At 44.0% G+C, this 23,658-nt stretch overlaps 1 protein-coding gene across 1 annotated transcript in view; it reads left to right on the forward strand.

Moving 5' to 3' along the window:
• The window catches only part of AFF3 (ALF transcription elongation factor 3), a 481,878-nt gene extending 459,084 nt beyond the window's left edge, over positions 1-22,794 (forward strand). Inside the window, exons 14-17 of the mRNA XM_023734036.1 lie at positions 2,919-3,120; positions 6,894-7,018; positions 18,428-18,491; positions 22,256-22,794. Coding sequence (XP_023589804.1) covers positions 2,919-3,120; positions 6,894-7,018; positions 18,428-18,491; positions 22,256-22,396 — 532 coding nt within the window. The 3' untranslated portion in view covers positions 22,397-22,794. The remainder of the gene's footprint in view (positions 1-2,918; positions 3,121-6,893; positions 7,019-18,427; positions 18,492-22,255) is intronic.
• The last annotated feature ends 864 nt before the right edge of the window (positions 22,795-23,658 follow it).

Genomic DNA, 23,658 nt, shown 5'->3' on the forward strand with positions numbered 1-23,658 from the left:
GAGGAAAAGTGGTCCCCAAATATTTTAAAATGTGTACATAGTTATATATGTGCTTCTTTGTTAATTCATTAAACAGTATTTCTGTTGTTGTTGGATGCCATGGAGTGGGTTCCAACTCATAGCAACCCCATGTGACAGAGTAGAGCTGCCCCACAGGGTTTTCTAGGCTGTAATCTTTACAGAGGAGCCCTGGTGGCTCAGTGGTTAAGAGCTCGGCTGCTAACCAGAATTTCAGCAGTTTGGATCCACCAGCCGCTCCTTGGAAACCCGATGGGGCAGTTCTACTCTGTCCTTTAGGGTCGCTATGAGTCGGAATCAACTCGACAACAGCGGGTTTGGTTTTTTGTGGTTGGTTTTTTGTTTTTTTTTTTTTTGAACCTTTACAGGAGCAGATTGCCAGGTCTTTCTCCTGCAGAGCTGCTGGGTGGATTCAAACCGCCAGCCTTTATGTTCACAGCCGAGCACTTAAGTGTTGTGCCACCAGGGCTCCTTAAACAGTGTTTGTAGCAGATCTAATAACTACTGTGATGTCTAAGTAGTGATAAATGTAAATAATATTTCAAGATGTCTGCAACAATCGTGATATGATATGAAAATGTCTCATTTCCATTGGTGACACAGTCACAGGTAATGCTAATATCATTCCTGCTAAACCACTAGCCTGGTTTCTTCCTTCATTCATAATTGAGAGAAATGTTACATTTCAGTTAGAGGTAGTGAAGTTGAAGATGGAACTTTTCCCCCACAATTCACGGACCTCAGGTTAAACACTCCTGCTCTAGAGCCTTTGCCTGGCGGCGCCTCGTAGCCCTGATTTTTTTAAAGGTTAGGTAATGACGCAATGCATGTGAAGGTGCTTCGAGTTCTTTCTAGGAAAGGTGGGCTGTGTGTATCTGGAATTGTGATTACTAGTGGCAAGTTTTACCAGGGTGATAAGGCAAGCCCAATTCCATCCAAAAGAGAAGATCCAAATAAACTTCTTTGGTCCACTTGAATATATAAGCCACAGCAGTGGGTTTAATGATGTAGACAGGGTAATCATATGCCTAAAACCAAACCAAACCCATTGCCGTTGAGTCGATTCCGACTCATACCTACCCTATAGGACAGAGTAGAACTGCCCCATTGGGTTTCCAAGGAGCCGCTGGTGGATTCAAACTGCCAGCCTTTTGGTTAGCAGCCAAGCTCTTAACCACTGCGCCACCAGGGCTCCAAACATATGCCTTCTAACCAAAAAACCAAAGCAGTTGCCATTAAGCTGATTCCGACTCATGGCGACCCTGTGTGTGCAGAGTAGAACTGCATTTCGTGGGGTTTTCAAGGCTGTGACCTTTCAGAAGCAGATCACCAGGCCTTTCTTCCAAAGCACCTCTGGGTAGTTTCAAACCACCGACCTTTTGGTTCGTAGTTGAGTGCTTAACCTTTGCACCGCCCAGGGACTCCCATATGCCTACCATGATAGTCAATTTACTGACTTAATTTTACGTGCGCGTTTAAAATCACGTGGTATGTAAAACAATACAGACTTCGGAATACTCCTTTTTTCACTCACGTTTTAAGGAACAATTGTATTCAGAGTCTTCACATCCGTCTTCAGTATCAGCAGCATCATCCTCACTTTCTGATTCGTCCGACGCAGTTGTCCAGAGCGTGTCTTCTCAGTTCTTCCGAAGATGCGCTGTGCGTTTTGAACCAGAAATCTATCTCCAGAAATTCTATGCCCACATGTATCTATTGGAGTAACATTAAGAACCTAGGTTTTATCATTTTTTCTAGAGGCCTGTGTTTATGATTTCTGCACTGTGCCACCAACTAAGAAAATGGCTTTTTGAAGTGACTTTTAATGGCTTGTTTGCTGTGATAACCGACATGTGCAATTAGGAGATCAAAACCCTAGGAATGGGTAAACCTTTGTTCAGTGTCTTTACCTTTTCTAACTGACTCTACCAGGTGACCGCTATTAAAAACAAACAAACAAAACCAAACCCCTTGCCGTCGAGTCGATTCCAGCTCACAGCACCTCTACAGGACAGAGTAGAACTGCCCCATAGGGTTTCCAAGGAGTGGCTGGTGGATTCAAACTGCCGACCTTTTAATTAGCAGCTCTTAAGCATTGCGCCACCAGGGTTCCCGGTGACCTCTATGAACATCCCAAATTAGCAATGATTGAGTTTATTTCAAACTAATGTGCCTTCCCCAAACATTTTTTCCCCAAAACAAAGTAATTGAGGGAGCCCTAACAATATGATATACATTATAAAGACTCAAATATAAGTACCTCTTCTTTGATGGTTAATTTTTGGGGAGCATTATATCCAGGCCCATACGGTAGCTCGGAAGACAAAATAAGGAACTAAGAATCAGAAAATACAGCTTCTAATGACAGTTTTTCTGTTCTGTATTTATTTTGACCTGGTTAACTCAGAAACAAAGCAATTAAAAGTTGGTGTCATGCTTTGCTGATTATTTTGAGATTCTGTTATTTTCTATATTATGATTAGTATAAGCACAAATGTTAGCCAGAGTCTTTCTAGAAATGAAGAACTTGTTTATCATTGTTAAGTGATGTTCTTTCCATTACTTGCTGCTCATGCTTTGTTAGGAAAACAGTGAGTTGTTTGCTAGCTATTTTGAGATCCCTGATGCAGTTAATGTATTACTGTCCTTAGTCATAGGCTTTGGTGCTGGCTCCAGAATTACTGTTCGTCGCGATAGGAAGAGAAAAGAAACAATGGGCAAAATTTGTTTATTGTTTGTTGTGGTGCTAACACCATAAAGTTGTTTCCCGGCGTAATAATCCCCAGGCAGCTTCGTCCTGCCAGCGGGTTTTCAGTGGGCGGCTTTGGGTCATAAGTGACACATTTACCTTTTGGTGTGCTGATCACATGATGTTCCCTTACTGTGATTTCCTTTTTCAGCCTGGCAATACCAATAAATAAAAATGAAAAAATGCTCCGCTCACCTGTCTCACCCCTCTCCGACGCATCTAAACACAAATACTCCAACGAGGACTTAAATTCGTCCAGCAGGCCTAACGGCAACGGTCTGTTCACTGCCGCCTCCTCCAACAAAAAGCATAAGGCCGAGAACCAGCTGCTGTCTCACGCAGGAGACCTGGCGGTACGTTCATGTTCTTCCTTCCCAATCGGAATTAAAATGGCTTTGAGATACCCCTCTCCTCCGGTCCTCTAGCTTCTTCTTCTTCTTGTTGGGTGCCCTCAAGTCGATTTTGGACTCCTAGTGACCCCATGTGACAGAGTAGAACTACCCGGAGGGTTTTCTAGGCTGTAATCTTTACGGAAGCAGATCACCAGCTCTCTCTCCTGAGGAGCCCGTGGCTGAGTTTGAACCGCCAACCTCTCAGTTCGCAGTCGAGTGCTTAACTGTTGCACCACTGGGGCTGCTTGCCTCTCTCTTAGCACAGTTGAAACACATGTTCGAGGTCCCACAAAGAATCCCTAAATGCTGCTCCTGGGGACAGCAGGCGAAGAGAGCACCCTCTACCTCTCCCCACAGAGGGCCTGGGGAGGAAGAAATTGGAGGGGGCATTTCAAGCCGCTTCTGCTTTTCAGCAGAGGCTTTTTTGCAGGATGTTATTTCCCATCCTGAGAAGAAAAGGGCTCAATGTAATACCATCTTGGGGTAAAGTAAATTGGGAGTTTTGAACCAACCAAGCCCTTTATTGGGAAAGATTCCTTGCCCTAGGGCAGAGTTAAATCTGGGATTGAAACCCCAGGCCAAAATCCGTGGGGCTTCCATCTGCCCTGGTTGACCAGGGTTGTGGTCACATACAGCTCCCCACCACCACTCCCTCTTCCCAGGATCTCAGGAGTGATTCCCAGGGGCCTTGGATGCCCCTGTGGAAAGGCAGCCGACTTGGGTTCACATCTGGCCTCTTGTCTTAGCCGCCAGGCCCCTAGGTGGCGCGAAGGGCTCGTGCTTTACTACTAACCTGATGGTTGGCTGTTTGAACCTGCCCACTGGTACTGCAGAGGACAGGCCTAGCAATCTGCTTCTGAAAGGTCACAGCCCTGAAAACCCTATGGAGCAGCTCTCCTCTGCGCACCTGGGGTCACCGTGAGTCAGAATCGACTCGACAATAACTGGCTTAACTTCTCCGCGGCAGCCGAGCTGGGGAGCGGCGGTCTTGTTCTCAGCCACCCTCTTCTACCCCTCTCAGTGTGGTGCCAAATGGTTCTAAAACACACGAACCAAAATCTAAGTCAAGCAGTTCTGGGTTGTACTCATTCTCCTTCCTCCTCTGTAGTCACAGAACCCAGCCTCAGACTGGCTCAGGAGCCATGAGGGCTGGTCGATATTTTCGTCCATTCCGTTCCCACGTCCCTCTCTTTGTGGTCCCAGCCTCTAACAACATCATCTTGGCCACCATGTGACTTTGAGTCAGTTTCTTAACCTCTCTGAGTCTGTTTCTTTGCCTGTAAAATGGTGGTAATAAGATTTAAATGAGATGACAATATCTAAAGAGCCCACCGCCTGTAGAACTGTCACTGTATGTCATTTCCTTTTCACTGCCACCGTCCGTCTTCTCTAACAGCTAGAGGCCTACACCCCTCACCCTCTGGACGATATTACTTCAGTCCACAGTCTTCCCCTCCCCACTGAGTCCTTCTCCCGAGTCACTGTGCCATCATCACCAGTGGGGTTTTGTCAGACAGGGAAGCAAGGGGAGTCCAAAGTATGGGAAAAGGACTCTGCAGAGAAAGAAGGGGCAGTGCAGTATTCCATGCATTATCCCATGAGTTAAAGATGTAAACGTTGATAGAAGATTCTGCACGTGCCTGGTGCCTATTACATCATGACGAAATCAACCCTCTTCCCCATGAGTCAGGGGCCAACTTGACAGCAGCTAACACCACCACTGCCCTGAAAGAATTTGAGAAGTCCATATTAGAAAAACACGGAATGAGAAGCTAACAATTGCAATTTTTGTTTTCTTAAAAAAAAGCTTCTCTTCGCTCTAGATCCTTATAGCACAAGCATTTATGACACGGAGAGTTGTAAACCAGTTACAGACTTTATTTAGTCATTTTCTTCCACGAAGCAGATATTTACTGAGCAACTACTTACTATGTGCTAGTACAGTGTCTGAGACACTGTACTAAGCACCAGTGATGCTATGAGGATCTCTGTGCTCGCCTGAAGCTTACAGTCTCACTGGGGAGAGAGACTTAGACAAAGGATCACAGATGTCCGTAATTAACAAGCGCCAAAAAGGAATGTACAGAAGACAAGGCACTCTTATAATATAGAGTCTTGTTCTAAGACAGGATAATATAGAGCCTTGTTCTAAGACAGGAGTTGGCAAACTTTTTCTGTAAAGCAGCGTTTCTCAACACTATCATATTTGGGGCGAGATAATTCTTTGTGGTGGCGAACTGTTCTGTGCATTGTAGGATGGTTAGTTGGATCCCTGGCCTCTACCCACTAGATGCCAGTAGCATCCCCTCCACGTACATATAAGTCACAACAACCAAAAATGCTTCTAGACATTGTCAAATTGCCCCCAGTGAGAACTGCTGCTGTAAAGGGTCAGATAATAAATGTTTCAGGCTTTGCGGGCGACAAGATCACTGTCACAAGTATCCAACTCTGCAATTGTAGCATGAAAGCAGCTGTAGACTACATAAATGAATGGACGGGACTGGTTTCCAATAAAACTTTATTTATAAAAAGGGCCAGGTTCAGCTCGCAGGTTATAGGTTCCCAACTCTTGATCTAGGATACCTAAGAGACAAGTAGCAGTAAAGTAAGGCATGAAGGGCATTACAGGAAGAGGAAACAGCATATGCAAAGGTCCTGAGGGGGAGCTGAGAACCGTCGCATGAAGCAGAAGCACAGAGAACACAGAAGGAGTGGCTGAGAGACAGGCAAGGGCCAGGCTGCAGAAGCCATGTTCCTGGTTTGGTTCTTTTATCAAGAGCAAGTGGGCACCACTGGAGGATTTTCAGGACAGTTTTGGAAGTTTAACATCACGTTTTCCTGATCGTCTATAACAGTATCATGGACCCTTCAAATATTACACACAAAACCAGTCTGTATGTAAAGAAGCATTTGTCTATGTACAATTGTAATTACTTCAGAGAAATCCATCTGCATTTCATAACCAAATCCAGTTGTTTGATGATCTAGGTGTTTAACACACAGTAGGCACTCTGTAAATATTTGCAGACAGAACATATATCCCCAGTGAATATGATTTTTTAATTTTTCCACAGATCAATAGTGTTTTTTTTTTTTTTTTAAACACATTTTAAATAATTTCTCGTGAATTCCCTTTGGCTTTTCATGTTCTTCCCAGACAGTTAATGAGAACCAGTTAATGTGTGACTTGAATGATGTCTCTTCTGTGAGGGAGAATATGGCACAGTGTTTCCAAAAGCTTGGTTCCTGAACTTGTTAGAAATGCAGACCTACCCCAGACCTACTAGACAAGAAACTCCGAGGGAGGGTCCCGGCAATCTGTATTTTAACAAGCCCCTCGAGTAATTCTGATCCCCAATGAACTTGGAGAACCACTGGTCTAGCAGACTGGGAAAAGCAGGGGCCTGAATCCTAACCCCTGGGCCTCCACCTGCAGTAGCTATTTGAACTTGGGCAAATTACTGAACCTTACCGAGCCTCAGTTTCTGCATCTGTGAGAGTGGGCATAATAAGACTTCCTTTTCGATATTCCGTGTGGATGTCATTGGACTACATATGTCAAAGCCCTCAGCTTGAGACCTAAAATGCACGTGTTTACTTTTCTTTATTTAATCAAAAAAGCATCATCAATTATAATATAGAACACAGAACAAAAGATATTCTGTTTAACGAGCTGATCTGTCAACCAGGTGATCAGTTTCTCAAAGATTCGTGTGTTATTTGTTGTTTAGAAAGCAGCACACAACAATTCCGAGAACGTTCTCCTCCACAAGTCACGGCCACAGACAGAGCCATGGTCTCCAGTCTCCAACGGGCACAGGGACTGCAAGAGGCAGAAGCTTGTCTTTGATGATATGTAAGTACAGGTTCTTTGTTAATATGTTGTGGGACAAGATAAAATTAAAACTCCACAGGTAGAAAGGCCATGTTCTGTCACATGACACCATATCTTAGTCATCTAGTGCTGCTGTAACAGAAGTACCACAAGTGGATGGCTTTAACAAACAGAAATTTATTCTCTAAAGATCCAGGAGGCTAGAAGTCTGAATTCAGGGCGCCAGCTCCAGGGGAAGGCTTTCTCTGTCGGCTCCGGAGGAAGGTCCTTGTCGTCAATCTTGCCCTGGTCTAGGAGGTTCTCAGCGCAGGGACCCCAGGTCCAAAGGACGCATGCTCTTGCCTCTTCTTGCTTGGTAGTAATGAGGTCCCTCTCTTCTCTGGTGGCTTTTCTCTTTTATATCTCAAAAGAGATTGATTCAAAATACAACCTAATCCTGTAGATTGTGTCCTGCCTCATTAACATAACTGCCTCTAATCCTGCCTCATTAACATCATAGAGGTTAGGAATTACAGCAGATCACAAAATGGAGGACAGCCACACGATACCGGGAATCACGGCCTAGCCAAGTTGGCACACATTTTTGGGGGAAACGATTCCATCCAGAGCACTTGGTAAGTTAAATGTTGCCCTCTCTGAGGGAACTGGAGCCTTGACATTGAATGCACCTCTGAGTCCTGGTGGGGCTGGTTCAATACAGCGATTAGACCAACCAGTGTGAATGGGGTTGGCATCCAGGAATTTAGTTAGAAAGCTAAGGCAAATGGTTTTAGTGAGACTTACATTTCTAAACACCTGTATTCTGGGCTGTTGGCAGTTTTATGCTACCAAAAGTGAAGTATTTCTGTTTGGGTAAATTATAACTGACAAAGAATAATAGTGATTCATTCCAGAAAGCCTTCCCCCTCCCCCCCAAAAAAAGGCCATATTCTATATAACAAAGTAAATAATTCTTACACAGGAAAAAGAAAATCCCATCACCCTTTATCCCCCTCTAGACCTGAAACCCAAGTATTACTTCCATTCCCAATGTCAGTTTAAAACGAGAAGAAACAAGAGAAAGTGAATAAAAATAACATCCTGGGATCCTCTTGAGAGGCTGAAAATGACAAAGTACGCATAGTAAAGAATACTGAAGAGTGTTTAGACTTGTTATGGATTGAAGTGTGTCCTTCAAACATATATTTTGAAGTCCTAGCCCCTTTTTGATCTTTTTTTGGAAATAAGGTGTTTCTTTTGTTATGTTAAAGAGGTCATGCAGGAGTAGACTGGGCCCTAATCCCTTCTGAGTGGTGCCTTATGAAGGGTGGTACGGACATAGACAGACAGATGCACAGGGGGTGACCATCTGAGCAACTTCCTACAAGCCTAGGAACGCCAAGGGCTGCCCAGGGCTGCTCACAAGGACAGATCCTCCCGTAAAGCTGATGCCCTGATGTGGACTTCTAGTCTCCATAACTGTGAAACAATAAATTTCTGTTCTTTAAAGCTACCACCCTGTGCTATTTCATTACAGCAGCTCTAGGAAGTGAAGACAAAACTCTCAGGGGAAAATATCTGTGGCAAGAACAAGCCCAGAAGACAGAAGATATGGTGTCAAGGCTTCAGCTTGACTCCTGTTTTTAACTTAAACTGTTGGACTAGCATGCAGGACACATCTGTATGGGGTACTGTGTGTCAAGTCCTGGGCAGAGCAGTGTGCAACACCGAGATTGTTTCCTGCCTCCTTTGCCCTGTAATTGCTTACAGTCCAGCTCAGGAAACAGACTAAAAACTACTATCCCTCCTGAAAAATGGAAGATAAAAGGGTGTTAAATGTCTTGATGGGGCATTGATGGTTCAGTGGTAAAATTGTTGCCTTCCATGAAGAGACCCAGGTTCACTTCCCAACCAGTGCACCTCAAGCACAGCTACCACTTCTCTGTCAGTGGAGGCTTGTGTGTTGCTATGATACTGAACAGGTTTCAGCAGAGCTTCCAGACTAAGAAAGACTAGGAAGAAAGGCTTGGCAATCTACTTCTGGAAATCAGCCACTGAAAACCCTGTGGATCACAGCGATCCATTTCACAACCCTCACAGGGATGGCGCAGGACTGGGAAGCATTTCCTTCTGTTGTGCGTGGGGTCGCCGTGAGTCAGAGCTGACTCAACTGCAGCTGACAATGAGAAACAGATGTCTCTGAGTCCCTGCTTCTTTATCAGAAAATAATGATAATAATACCTGTCCTCCTTGCCTCATGGGGCCCTTCTAAGATCCAAGTGTCTTGAGAATTTAAAGCACTGTGCAGCGGTGATTATTAGTCCATCATCATCCTTTTACCATTCTCTTCTTCATTCCTAACTTTCATCCAGAGTATAGACATGGTCTATGTATTCACTTGTATAGACTTCTCTGAGAAATGAGAATACTAACTTGTAGTCCTCAAGTACTACTTGGATGTCGGTAAATTAATTAGGGCATAGAATGTTGGAGGTGAGAGCCAAATCCACAATTTTGCTTTGTTTTGTTTAATGAACATATTCCAAGATAATTGGATGTACAGAAGTTTAAGGGTGCTGGACACAGGAGGACGCAGGTTTTTCTCTTCTTTCCATGGCGGTCACATCTCCCTTCAACCCCACTCACAAGCTCCTCCTCCTGGCCTTCACCACCTGCTTGTAATTAATTCCCTAGGAGAGTGTTCAATGGAGTACAATCAGTAAGTCAACAAAACTTATAATTAGGGTTGGGCAGTGTAAATTGTTCCCGTGAGCTTCACCCACTGCCATCGAGGTGATTCCAACTCATAGCGACCCTATAGGACAGAGTAGAACTGCCCCATAGGGTTTCCAAGGAGCAGCTGGTGGATTCGAACTGCTGACCTTTTTGGTTAGCAGCTGAGCACTTAACCACTGTGCCACCAGGGCCTCCCCGCATGAGCTTTAGCCATGTTTAAAAATGGGAGATTAGAATCAGGTTTAAGGACAAGGTGGAAATTTGCATTCAGAGGTCAGAACCCACCAAGAGGATCATGCAGAACAGGTAGCATTCAGACACTAAGGTGCTCAAAACACTAAACGCTTCCACTGGGTTGTTTTAAGAGGGTAGTATTTAAACGTACAAATAAGCGTGGATGGAAAATTAAAAATGCAAGGAATTTTCCAATGTACGGAAGCTAACTCAGATACAGCAACCACTAAATGGTTGTACTTCCAACTGCAGCTTCTTGGACTGTTTACAAGAGGAAATGTTTCTCAATCTGTTGGGGCTGTGGCTAATATAATTTTGTCACTATCTGTATCAACGAAGAGGCTGTTATCATTGCTTCTTCCCGTTAGCAATATGTGTAATTTTTCTGGCTGACAGCTACAATCAAACTGTTTCTCCTTTATGGATATAGATATAATAAAATAAAAAGGCACATTTACATATCCATCATACGGAGAGATAGATGTCGAATTCCAATTGCCATGTGTCCCGACTGATTTGAAATCCGTAACAGTAAAACAGGCAATGCAAACAGACATTCAGACACTTAAACTAAGAAAGTTGTAGGAAGATTCTTCAAACTTGAGAAACAAAAAGAGATATTGTCTCTTCCTTTAAACAATAAAAATAAACGTCCCTCGAGAGATCGCTAGGCTAGGAGCTGAAATGCCTGGGCTCACTTGGTATGCACTGAGCACCTACTAGGCGCCAGGTACAGTGGCAGAAGCTAAGGGTGCAGCAGTTAATTGTCAGGTCTTCAGGGGAGAGGTGGGCACATGGAGGGACGCCCCAGAAAAGTCCATTGTGACCACTGTTTGAGCCCCTTCCTCCTTCCCCTCCCCTCCTGCCCCACTTCTTCCTCAGTTCTGTGCCATCTTCCCCACCAGCAGCTCCCTGGACGGCTGAGGATCTCAGCTCCTGTCCCTTCCCTGACGTCTCCTCTGTGAGGGTGTTAAGAAGCAGTGAAGTGACCAAAGAAGGGTCACAGGTGGAGGAAAATCCAGAATCCAGAACTAGATGGCAGCACCTGAGCAGTTTGGAGCCGATTGAAATCCCGTGCTCTCCGGCCAACAAGTACCAGATGCCATGCTGTCACTCAATTTGTAAAGCTGCATCGGGCAACTTTATAAAAAAAATAAACTCCTCTTTTTGTATTATAAATACTCGTTAATGGTTGAATAACATGCAGTTCGGACAACAGCTGAATATAGTGGGTGCTCCATAAGGAGCGTTGAATGAACCCAGCTGAATTAAGATAACATTCCCAGAGGGTAGTGCTCTCACTTTTTCTTTCCTCTTCCATGTAAAGAATCCACATGTAAGTAAATGTGAATTGTTGGGCTTCCCAACCCCTTTTCCTATGTTAAAAAAAAATAAAAAAGGTTCTGACTCAAAAGGGCCTATAGGACAGAGAAGAACTGCCCTATAGGGTTTCCGAGGAGCAGCTGGTGGATTCAGCCCGCCAACCTGTTAGTAGCCTGAGCTCTTAGCCACTGTGCCACCAGGGCTCCAATTCGACAGGCACCCAGTTCATATCTTCAGGGCGCAGCCAGAACTGAACTGAGTAACACTTATTTTAGAAATGTGATCCAGGCCAGCTTGTTCTGCGTAAGCTGCAGGCCCAGATGGGTGGTAAAGTGATTTCATCTCCTCCTCTGACATTTAGCACGGCATTTGCTCCTCGACGGCCACAGTTTTAAAGTGACACGGGCGTGATTACCGCAGCCCTGGTGGCACAGTGGTTAAGAGCTCAGCTGCTAACCAAAAGAGTCGGCAGTTCGAATCCACCAGCCACTCCTTGGAAACCTATGGCACAGTTCTACTCTGTCCTGTGGGATCGCTGTGAGTCAGAATTGACTCGACGGCAAGGGGTTGGTGTGATTACCAAACTTCGGTTGAAGAAAAAAAAAATCTGTAAGGATTTCAGTCAGCTAGGGGCCGCGCTTGACGCCACCTGAAGCCTGGGACTCAGAGCCATGTGCAGTACACTAGCTGGTGTCATGGTTAGCGACATGAGAGTTTGGGCCAGAGAAAATCTAAAGAGGACAACTGTGTCGTGAAAACCTCGGTACAGAAGTCCTGAACAGAACTGAGTGGCGAGAAGCTTGGCTGGGAAATCAGGCGGCTTGTTCCTGCCAGCCATGTTGCCGAGCTGGGAAGCCAGTCAGCCCCGAGTGCCAGAACTGCCTCCTGCTCATGTTCCACACGGAAGACTCGGTGACAACCATCACATGCAGCCAAACCACCAAACACCCCGTCTGTCCCCGTGGCCCAGATACCAGGAGCCAAGCCACCTCAACTTGAGGAAAGACACCCTCGGCGCTCGGAGCTGAAGGCCGTGGCCCGTGAAATGTGACTGGGAGGAAGAAAGAGGGACTTGACATTTGTAATGTAATTATGCTGAGCAGTCTCACAGCTAAGAGGATTTTAATTTTATGGAGGACGGGAAGATTCCCGTATGTAAAGGTCGGCTCTTCGTGCATGGCCATGCAGACAAAGGACGCCATTAAAATCCTTGAGTGGGTGATATTCCAGCAGAGTGCCCCCATGGAGGGCTTATCATGAGCATTGTCCTTCTCCTGAGGGGCACCCTTCCCAGTCCGTTCAAAGCTGGACCCCACCTTTTGTTTTCCTGATAAACCATCAGTGATGCTTTTACTGGTCTTCATATGGAATTTTTTTCCATTATGAAATCCCTCTCTCAGCCAGGTCCTTATTTTGTTCTAACTACAGCAGGAAGAGAGAGAGAGAAGTATTAAGCTTGGGGATTTGAGAGGGGTGGGGGACAAAAAGAACCCCCGGTGGCACAGTGGTTAAGATCTCAGCTGCTAACCTACAAAGTCGGCAGTTCGAATCCACCAGCCGCTTCTTGGAAGCTCTGTGGAGCGGAGCAGTTCTACTCTGTCCTAGAGGGTCTCTATGAGTCAGAATTGACTTGACGCAATGAGTATGGTGGCACGGTGGTTAAGTGCTTGGCTGCTAACCAAAAGGTGGATGGTTTGAACCCACCAGCTGCTCCTCGGGAGAAAGATGTGACAGTCTGCTTCCGTAAAGATGTACAGCCTTGGAAACCCTGAGGGGCAGTTCTACTCTGTCTTATAGGGTCGCTATGAGTCGGAATCGACTCCATAGCAACGGATTTGTTTCTTTTTTTTTTTGGAGGGGGGGACAAAAATAAGGCCTTTCAGATCTTCCTGACTAAAATCTTATCTCTGATCGTTTTAACAGCTTTATAAAACTATTTTCTTTCAAATGTCACACCCAGACAAGAACAATAATCAAACTGATAATTTTCCACTTTGACAGAAAGTTGCTTTGGACTGAAGGGCAGAAGTCTGCCATTTTGCGCCGCCTGTGAGTCCTGGAACGCACACGCTGCTTTCTGTGGATGGCCAGGAGGGAAGCAGTTGTGTGCAGGAGCGGATGGCCCGTAAGAAGCAATGAATGAGCCAACATCAAGGTTGCAAAAACAGAAGCTGCATCTGAATCCTGGCTGCCTAATGCAGTCTGCCTACTTCCCTCAGGAGGTGCCCATGAGGTGACAGAAAGTCAACAGCAGTCCCCCACAGTCCCTGGCTCAAAAGTGCCCTCCTCAATTGTGATCACTTACTTGGTGTATTCAAAATAATAGCTTCACTTCTTACAATAATCCTTTGTGGAAAAAAAAAGTACCTCAAGGCTTGGGACACCGTAACACCTCTGGGGCTTATCAAATAACAAGCTGACAGGATATCAGATGATGGATTTATCTGGTCCATCGTTGCCTATTTGTCTGATTTGGATTTCAGCTTCTCTACGAAAATGATCCAGATGTATCCTGTGCTGAGGGACCTGTTTGTTCACACACTGAGCTCTCATTCTTGCCAGATTTCACAAAACAGGATGGCTCCGCGGAGGGGCAGCATTTCACAAAGGTAGGGATTACAGAAAGAAGTCTGCCAGCCTCTCCGTGGGAGACCGTTCACCTCTAGCTCAGCCACAAAGGAGAATAAAAAGGAAGGTTGCTTTAATCCTCCTATGCCAGGAGAAATTCTGAGGTAGCTCAAACGCTGCTGCCGTTGCTGCTGAGAACCGAGGCCGTGTGTTTGTAGGTGGGGGTGGCGAGAGGGTGAGGAGAAGACAAGAAAACCTTCTGCTTGGATCAAGTACTCAAGATTGTTTTTGTTGCCGAGAATTCTGATAACAAATACAGACGTGGCCGCGCTCTGACTTTGAGATGTTCAGGAAGCTCCATTTCTGAAGAGCCCAAGATACACAGTTAGTTACACTGAGGATATTTAATAGAACTTTATTAAGTTTGTGCATATATCATCCTAAAACACCATGCTGTGAGAAACAGTGCGAAGGATTTTGCTATATAGATGAAACAAAAACTCTAGGTTTTCCCTATTTAAAAAAATATATATAACAGATTAGATGAAAAAATCTGTTTGAACACGGAGGCAGTTCAATTTTATTTTAGTACCTTTGCTATATGATAGTCCATAACTGCCACAGTGGCAACACCAATTTTACTTTCTTGCTGCTTGTACGGAGACCCTAGGTGGTGCAAAGTTAACGCACTCAGCTGCTAACCGAAAGGTTGGAGGTGCGAGTCCACCCAGGGACACCTCGGAAGAAGGCCTGGTGATCTACTTCCAAAAACTCAGCCATTGAAAACCCTGTGGAGCACAGTTTTTCTCTGACATACATGAGGGCACCATGTGAATCAACTCCATGGCAACCGGTTTACTGACGGACACGTTGCTGTCGGAAGTGATGGCTTCGTGTAGTGCGTGTCCATTGCACTGCTGGACAATCTGGGTGTGTCTCTTTGTTCCCACTGACTTTATAATAACCTGGTCTAGGACGGCGGCCGTAGAAATCATCTGAAAGGAGAAACTGGGCCAGTCGTCAGGGACACTCTTCAGTGACTCAGTCTAAAGAGATAACCAGTCAGTCTATGCCAAGGGGAGAATTTCGACTCTGTGTGCATGATGGGTGCCTGGATGGTACCTTTCTTCTTCCCCCACCTTCTCAGGTTACTATTGTAGTTCCTGTGATACAGTCAGAAAACCGCGTGTGTTATTTACCCACGTGCACCATGGTGAGAATTTGTGACTCATCCTCCATATCAGGTTTTCAAAGATATACTCATGTGCTGCAGATAAAAACAATATGGATTAAAGAATCTATATTAGCCACCAGCCACTCCTTGGAAACCCTATGGGGCAGTTCTACTCTTGTCTTATAGGGTCGCTATGAGTCAGAATTGACTGGACGGCAATGCATTTGGTTTTGGGGGGGTTTTACCATCTATAAGGCTAACTTAGAAAGGCTAGTAAAACCGAAGATGCCATAGCTTATTACCAGGAGAATCCGTTCATGAAAATGAAATGTGTTTGAAATGATGATCTGTTAGTGACAAGGTCTATGAAACAGGACAAGAAACAAAAAACGACCCAACTCATATACTGGAGTGTGGAGCAGATAATGATGTGGAGAATTTCAGGTTGCCATGGAGACGTTCTCTGGCTCATTGGCTGTGATGCTGCATCCATCAGAAGCCACCATTCCTTCTTGAGCCCAAAATGAATTCAGTGCTGTTCAAGGCGGATTTGTTTACCTTCTGCCATTTGCCTGAAACTACAGAGTGAGGAAGATCACAGAGGGCTAGAGCATGGTCCCTGCTGAAAATGTACGGTGGAGAAGGTTGCTCACATGCAGTGACTGTAGCGCCATACGGCTCAGAAGGCAATTAAATGCTCAGAAGTGTGTTGTAAATGAGAAGTGCTCCGTGAGATTAGGAAGAACAGAGATGAGCATGGATCAGCATTACCAGGAAGGGCACATGGTAATAGAACTTGAGGGATGGGTAACATTTGTCTCATAGTAGGCACTCAGTACTCAATAACTATATGTTCAGTTAATGAATGAGCAGAATCCCTGTGTAGTACAAGCAGTTAATGTGCTTGGTTGCTAACAGAAAGGTTGGAGGTTCAAGTCCACCCAGAGACACCTCTGAAGAGTGTCCTGGTGATCTTCTTCCAAAAAAATGTAACCATTGAAAACCCTCCGGAGCACGGTTCTACTCTGTCACACATGGGGTTGTTGTGAGTTGGAGTTGACTCCATGGCAGCTGGTTTGAATAAATGAGCAGACTTTGGTGAAGGGTAAGACAATACACAATCCTGGGGAAGCCAGCACAACTTGTACAAGGAAAGGTCATGGAAGCTCCATAGAAATAAATAAATAAATAACTGAGCAGAGAGGAGAATGTTCCAAGCTGGAGGAAAAGGGTAAGCAGACCTTCTCAGAGAGGGATAGCATGTTAGCAAGACGGTGGAGAAACCTCCCAGATCATGGTGGAGGTCCTTGGTAAGCAAGTGTGGTTAAGAGAATCAGTCAAGACTATGGGGGGCCTTGAGCTGAGATTTGATCTCATGGGCCCTAGAGATTGATTTTATACCTCTGAGCAGGATGGTGATGTAATGAAAGCCATGTTTTGTAAACGTCGGTCAAAAGGTAAAGCTCCAGACAGATTGGAGGGGAGAGTGAAACTAGAGGCCAAGGATTATGAATAGTGATAAAAGCCTAGATTTGGGTGGTAGATGTGGTCATTGAGAAAAAAAGAGGAGAATGTTTTGAAGGAATCACGCATAGCATTTGATAACAGGGGGTTAAGGACCGATGAAGGTATCTGAGCTCCTCTCCTAAACAAATTAGCCCCTGGACCCAAACTACAGTTCAGGGACCAGATCTGGGCTTGAGCTAGAGAGGGGCTCTAGTCTTCCACTTTAGGGTATGAAGCGAAAGTGTAAATAGTGTAAATTGCCAGAGTCGGAATCAGAGCAAACAGAAAATCAGTATGTGTGGACAAAGGTCAAGACGTGGACAGAGAAGGAAAACCCACCATGTAAAGGCACTAGGAGGACACTCGAGTGGAGGAAGTGTGGGTACCTAGAAGATGAACTAGAGGAAGCAGAGCCGGGAGGTGCAGGGTCTGCCTGTGAGGAGACCTCAGGCCTCACCCACCAATGAAAGATGAGTGGAAGTTTGCCCACCTGAGTGGTAGGAAGAACAGTGAGAGGGTGATGAGCCCAGGATGTGGAGTTTAATTGTACACATTAAGGAAATGCTGCAAATAGGTTCCTCGTTTCTTCCTTGGAAAAGTGAAATATTCTCAGCGTGTTTCCACAGCACCGACAATACTTTATGGAGAAGTAAGAGGCAGAAAACCAAGGTCCTTTTCTTGCTTTAGTGACTGTGAACCAAAGCTAATTATTTACTGCGATTCTGGTTTGTTTGCTTGTTTCGTTAAAACCATTAAAATGAGGGTAATCATTCTGGATTACAGTACCGTTGTCATGGATTGCATTTTTTTTTCCCTAAGCATTTTGACCTCTTTGGATAAAGAAATGCTCTGACTACCAAGTAGTAAACTAAGGGAAAAGATCCATTAGAATCTAAAATACGGCAGTGGAAAATGAGCTTGTAACGATATGTTGAACAGTCCACGGTAACATCACCACTCACGTCATCAGCCCCGTTCAGGATGGGAGATATATCAAATATGTCCTGACTTATAGTTGATATTCATGCAGAGGTTAGGTTTATTGCTTACCAAAAAAAGCCATAATACAAAAAAAAGTTTATGCAGATAGCACCTAAAGTAAGTAGATTTAAAAAAAAAAAATCTATCAGACTAAGCATTTAAAGGTGCTGCCTGGTGAGTGGCTTAGCGTAGCCTGGGGTCATGACACCTGCTCAGATCAGTCTCTGGATGAATTACCTTTATCTCCCGACAGCGCTGGTGCTGGCCGGGGTTATTTGATAATGCACCCGTCTGCCAGTAATGTTTACCAGCTAGCTGATCATGACTCTAGAGAATACATGGCACGTTTGCATGGTTACAAGGTAGATATCGTTCTACAATTAACTTCATTACAACTGGAAAGTGATCATCCAGCATCACCTCTTTTCATTTTTCACCGTGAGCCTTTAAAATAATTAAATGTATATACCTACAACTATAGGTGCCGTTTCTGCATATAAATGACACTTATTTTCCTAAGGATGCATAAATATACTTACCCTGTTCATATCCATGCAATTCTTCTGAGGTATGCTTACAATCTTTACACTAAAAAAGGGATTGTGTAAATATTGTGTGAAATAGGATTTTTTTTCACTTGCTTTCTTAAGCATGCAGGAAAAATCTGATTCACCAATGAGGCACTGGAGGACCATGTGGCAGCCACTGTACGTGTAGACTCTGCATATATGTGGGGTGTTTCGAATTGATAGCTTAGGAGAAAAATAATCATGGTATTTTACATATAGGCAGTAATTTGGAAATGCCAAAAATACTCGATGCCATAGTAAGCAAGGTTTTAAAATTGTGCTTCAGCAAAAGGAAAGAATGTTTTCAAAAGATCTTGCACCTAAGCAATAATGCCGTTTAATATCATTCTCTCCTTGTAGGCCACGCAGTGCAGATTATTTTATGCAAGAAGCTAAACGGATGAAGCATAAAGCAGATGCAATGGTGAGGCTCCTTTCTTTCCAGATATGTTCTTCCAAATTATGTTTGTACTGCAGCTTCATCGTTGGGGCAGTATAGCTGGGGTAATTATAAAATCTATTACAAGGATGCCTGGGTCTGTTAAATGGAGAAATGTTTATATAATCAAGTGTTCATAGCCCAATAAATTATGACTTCAACCAATAATGTCTGACTGGGAGAAAGCCCTCGGTAAATGAGTATTTCGATTTTGTCATAAGGTTTGAATGGTAACTAGAACCAGTGGAGTCAGTGGGAGGTAGTATATTTTTCCTTTAAAAAAAAAAAAAATCTCAGTTTGTATTTTTCTCTCTTGTTATCCTGGCCAACCCTTGGCTTGGTCCCAGGGTCAAATCCCTTTTCATAAAGACTATAGTGTTCTTCATGTGCATCTGCCAAACATCTGAAACTGGACGACCACAGAAACTATTATACTGCGCAGGATTTGATGTTTTCAAAGAATATCTTTTCTTATTTGGTTAATCTCCTATTTTGGAAAGCTCGAAGCTCTCAGACAAGAGATAGAAAACGTCTGGGGTTTTTTTTTTTGGTTTTGTTTTTGTTTTTTTCTAAAAGAGATCATATAGTTCTTCCGTCCTTAGGTCTCTTTCAAAAGGGCTCCTTCCCACCTGGTAATTCCGGCTCTGGTCCCCTCCAGCATTCATAACTGAGATCAGGATGCTGGAGATGAATAAGGCATTTCAAATGACCTTATTCCAGCGTTGAAGATGCTTAAACCATAACAATGTCCCTCTCCCAATTGTACAGATCTTACTGTCCAAGCATTTATTTTGTATGAAGATCACTGTCTAGGTACATGGGGAGAGAGGAGAAAATAACCACTGAGTATCAAAGACTAGGAGTCCCTGGGTGGTGCAAATGGTTAACACACTTGGCTGCTAACCTGAAGGTTGGAAGTTCGAGTCCACCCAACACGAGGCCTGATGCTCTACTTTCGAAAAAATCAGCCACTGAAAGCCCTAGGGAGCGCAGTTCTACTCAGACACACATGGGGGTCACCATGAGTCGGGACTGATTTGATGGCAACTGATGTGTGGTGTATGTATACAGTTCTTATCCTCACAATCCCGCAGTCTAATCGGGAGTTCTGGTCTTCTCTGGAGTATAACGCATGGCCATTTTTGGAGAAGAGCATTGAGTTTTAAAGCCGAATGAAGTTCTGCCCGAATCTGTCATCCACAGTTTACAGAATTCTTCACTCACTGTCATGTAATCCAGCCCTACCTTTCTATCGATTATTCCCCAAGAAGACCACATTGTGCCGTAGGCAGGCTGGTCCGCTTCCAGCCCCCAAGCACACTTTGCTCTTGCAGCCAGCAGGCCACTGCCCCTGCAGAGCTTCGCACACTCACACACACGCTCACAACTACCCATACACCCTCAGACCTTCAGCATCCTCCCACATCCAGCCTCGTCACACCATTGCTTCCCAGCGTCACCAGGTCTGCTCTCCGAGACCTCCTCTGCCTCTCTGTAGTCCACATCACTTGCTCCTTTCCTCCCTCTCATTTGTATCTGAGTCATTTTTATGTTGTTGTTTAATCACAGACTGCCTTGCACTTTGAACTACCTTGTAAGTACACATTTTTCTTTCTCCAAATGTATTCCATGTTCTTGGAGGAAGCTTTTGTGTATCAAGCACACATAGCACAGAAGTGAGTGCTTCAGAAAATACTTGTTGAATGAAATGGCTTCTTCAATGCTTTAGTTACTGTTGGTGTAACCATATACCAGCCGCTTTTCATGCCTCTGGATCTCATAAAACCCAGTGCCGTTGAATCAATTCCGACTCATAGCAACCCTACAGGACAGAGCAGAACTGCCCCCACAGGGTTTTCAAGGAGTGGCTGGTGGATTCGAACTGCCAACCTTTTGGTTAGCGGCCCAGTGCTTAACCACTGTACCACCAGGGCTCTGGTCCTAGTACATTTAGCATCAAGGTGGGTCCCTTTTGAAATGTGTGAAGCTCAGCAGACGGGAGTTGCAGCCTCATTGTTGTTGAACATTCTCTTAGGTGATGCTTCCTGGATGTGTTAGTTTTGTAAACTTTTGCCTTTTTTCCCTTTATTTCTGTGAGGTAAGGCTTGCAAGCGTAATTACAGCTTTCCTGTGTGATCGTTAGGGAGCCCTGATGGGTTTGTTTTCGTTTTTCTGTGTCATATTTGGAAAACCAGAGGTTCCCCCATGTAACCTAGTGGAAAGGTGCTGGCAATAAATTCTCTGTTTAGTTCTTACTGGTATATTGTCATATCCCAGATCAGTGGCGCCAGAGTGCCACTCACCTTATTAGTGGCTTATATTACCAGTCATATTTCTCAAAATCTATATCACCGACCAAAATTTTAGACACACTCAGTTGGTAAGCATGCGTTCCAATACTGAGGACACATACCATCAAAAAAATTTTTTAAATAAAAATTTGGTTAACAAAAGCACTATCAAGAAATATTGCTTTGTAGCCTATTAGGGTTATAAGCCCTTCCAAATTTCGATGTGCTGATGAAGAGGGGAGTTTTGCTCTTCATGTCTGTTTTCTATCATTGCTATGAAGATTCGGGTTTTGGGTTTTTAGTAGTGATTAGAGTTATTTGGGTCACTTTTGATTGATGAATGAGTCATTTGAAAATTGGAGAGATTTTGCAATCCAAAGCTACAATGTGTAATTATCCATAGAGAGTAGCAATGTATGGAACCAAAAACTTGATGCATAAGTTTAGATTTACGAGAACTTAAAAATGTAAAACTTACTCTTGGTTATCCTTGCTTATGTGGGGACATTTTAATACAAGTTTAGGCAGCTACAGATAATCCATACAACAGTCATTTATTTTTAATTTTCAACTTGGTATCCCATATTAGCAAAGCTGGAATAGCAAAGCCGATACCTCGAGTTTTACCTCCGTTCCTTACCCCTCCTCACTCTCACCTTTACATGAGCTCCTGACTATCAAGAGAATAACCAAACACGCATGATAAGAGGAACGTGTGGAGACGTAAACGTCACAAATAGCATAAAAGATGCTTTCAGTGTCTATCTCTGTGGGATCAAATTGACAACAGCAACTCGAAAGATTCGATAGGAAACTTAGGGAACAGTGAGGTTGTGTTAATGGGAGAGGAACAACTCAGAAAAGGAGGGTGAGAATGGTGGCACAACTTGAAGAATGTAATCAATGTCCCGGAATTGTACATGTAGAAATTGTTGAATTGGTATATGTTCTGCTGTGTATATTCTCAACAACAATGACAAAAATTATAAAATAGTAATGATAGTATAAAAGATGATAATCAAGGTCTTGAAGCATCAAAGTTGGAGTACACACAAAAAAAGTAAGAAAACTCTTCTGTGGAACCAGACCTATCAACTTCAGCTCACAGTTGGCATAGCATGGAGGGATGAAGAGTGAAGTTCCCAAACCATTAGATATTAGAAAGATGGAAACAGACATTAGGGCATCCATGAAGTTTTAAGCGATTCTGTGTGGCAGTTGTTACGTGAATTTGGTGCAATCTTGTGCGTGACCACTCACTCACTTACCCCAAACCAGTAGCACTTTGTGAAAAAACACTGAGAAGGAAGTATCCCATTTCTTGCTTCTCTCAGCTCCATTTACAGGATTTTGGAACTCAAAAGTTGGGTTTCTCAAATAAAGTGTATAACCTATGTGAAAATGCTGTTAAAAAAAAACTGTTCTTAAGGAAGATACTGTATTAACTCTCTTGATCAGGTGGAAAAGTTTGGAAAGGCTCTGAACTATGCTGAAGCAGCCTTGTCATTTATTGAGTGTGGAAATGCAATGGAACAAGGTCCAATGGAATCCAAATCTCCTTATACCATGTATTCAGAAACAGTAGAACTCATCAGGTAAGGATTGTGTTTTCTTGCTGGGACTCGAGGGTGGGGGAGCAGGTGAGGAATATATGTAAGTACTAAGAATACAGAGAATGTAAATCTACACCATCAGCCACCAGTAACCAGTGTTCATCCCAAAATATACACAGTTAAGATTTTGAAAGGCACTTTAACACACTCTGCCTCCTTTGCTCTCTTTGTGAGCAAGACAGGGCAGCTCCTATAACTCACATTGCTTCAGCGGGGCCAACACATGCCTACGTCACCAATCTAGGAAGTCATGTTTAACTCATTCCACCTCAGAGTTCCTTTTTTCACTGTGGTTCAGGCTGGTATAATCTAAATCTTACTTCCATCAATAAATTACTCAGGAGTATTCAATGAAAGGAAAGAAGGTTAGGGAGACTTTATGAAAGGAAAAGTTTAAAAAAAAAAACCATTGCCATAGAGTAGATTCATAGCGATCCTATCAGGCAGAGTAGAACTGCCGCATAGGGTTTCCAAGCAGCAACTGATGAATTTGAACTGCCGACCTTTTGGTTAGCAGCTGAGCTCTTAACCACTACGCCACTAGGGCTTCTATGAAAGAAAAAGCCATCCTGTAGTGTCCTGTCTCAGCAGGTGCTCACGTTGTTCTGGTCTAAAACTTCGAGATGAACACTGTCCCCTAACCTGGATTAAGACAGTGTAACGTGCAAAAGCAGAGTGAATTGTCCTGGTGCCATGCTGGGTTTCCAATGAGGGCACTGTTATGGATGAACTGTGTCCCCCAAAAATGTGTGTCAACTTGACTAGGCCATGTATTGTGTGGTTGTCCACCATTTCGTGACTGATGTTGTTGTTGTTAGGTGCCGTCAAGTCAGTTCCAACTCATAGCGACCCTATGCACAACAGAACGAAACACTGCCCAGTTCTGTGCCATCACAATTGTTGCAATGCTTGAGCCCATTGTTGCAGCCACTGTGTCAGTCCATCTCGTTGAGGGTCTTCCTCTTTTTCAATGACCCTTTGCTTTACCAAGCATGATGTCCTTCTCCAGAGACTAATCCCTCCTGATAACTTTTCCAAAGTATGTGAGTTGTAGTCTCACCATCCTTGCTTCTAAGGAGCATTCTGGTTGTACCTCTTCAAAGACAGATTTGTTTGTTGTTTTGGCAGTCCATGGTATATTCAATATTCTTCTCCACCACCACAATTCAAAGGCATCAATTCTTCTTCGGTCTTCCTTATTAATTGTCCAGCTTTTGCGTGCATATGAGGCAATTGAAAACACTATGG

The sequence above is a fragment of the Trichechus manatus genome, unplaced genomic scaffold (genome assembly GCF_000243295.1).
Source record: "Trichechus manatus latirostris isolate Lorelei unplaced genomic scaffold, TriManLat1.0 scaffold00004, whole genome shotgun sequence".
NCBI classification, from domain to species: domain Eukaryota; kingdom Metazoa; phylum Chordata; class Mammalia; order Sirenia; family Trichechidae; genus Trichechus; species Trichechus manatus.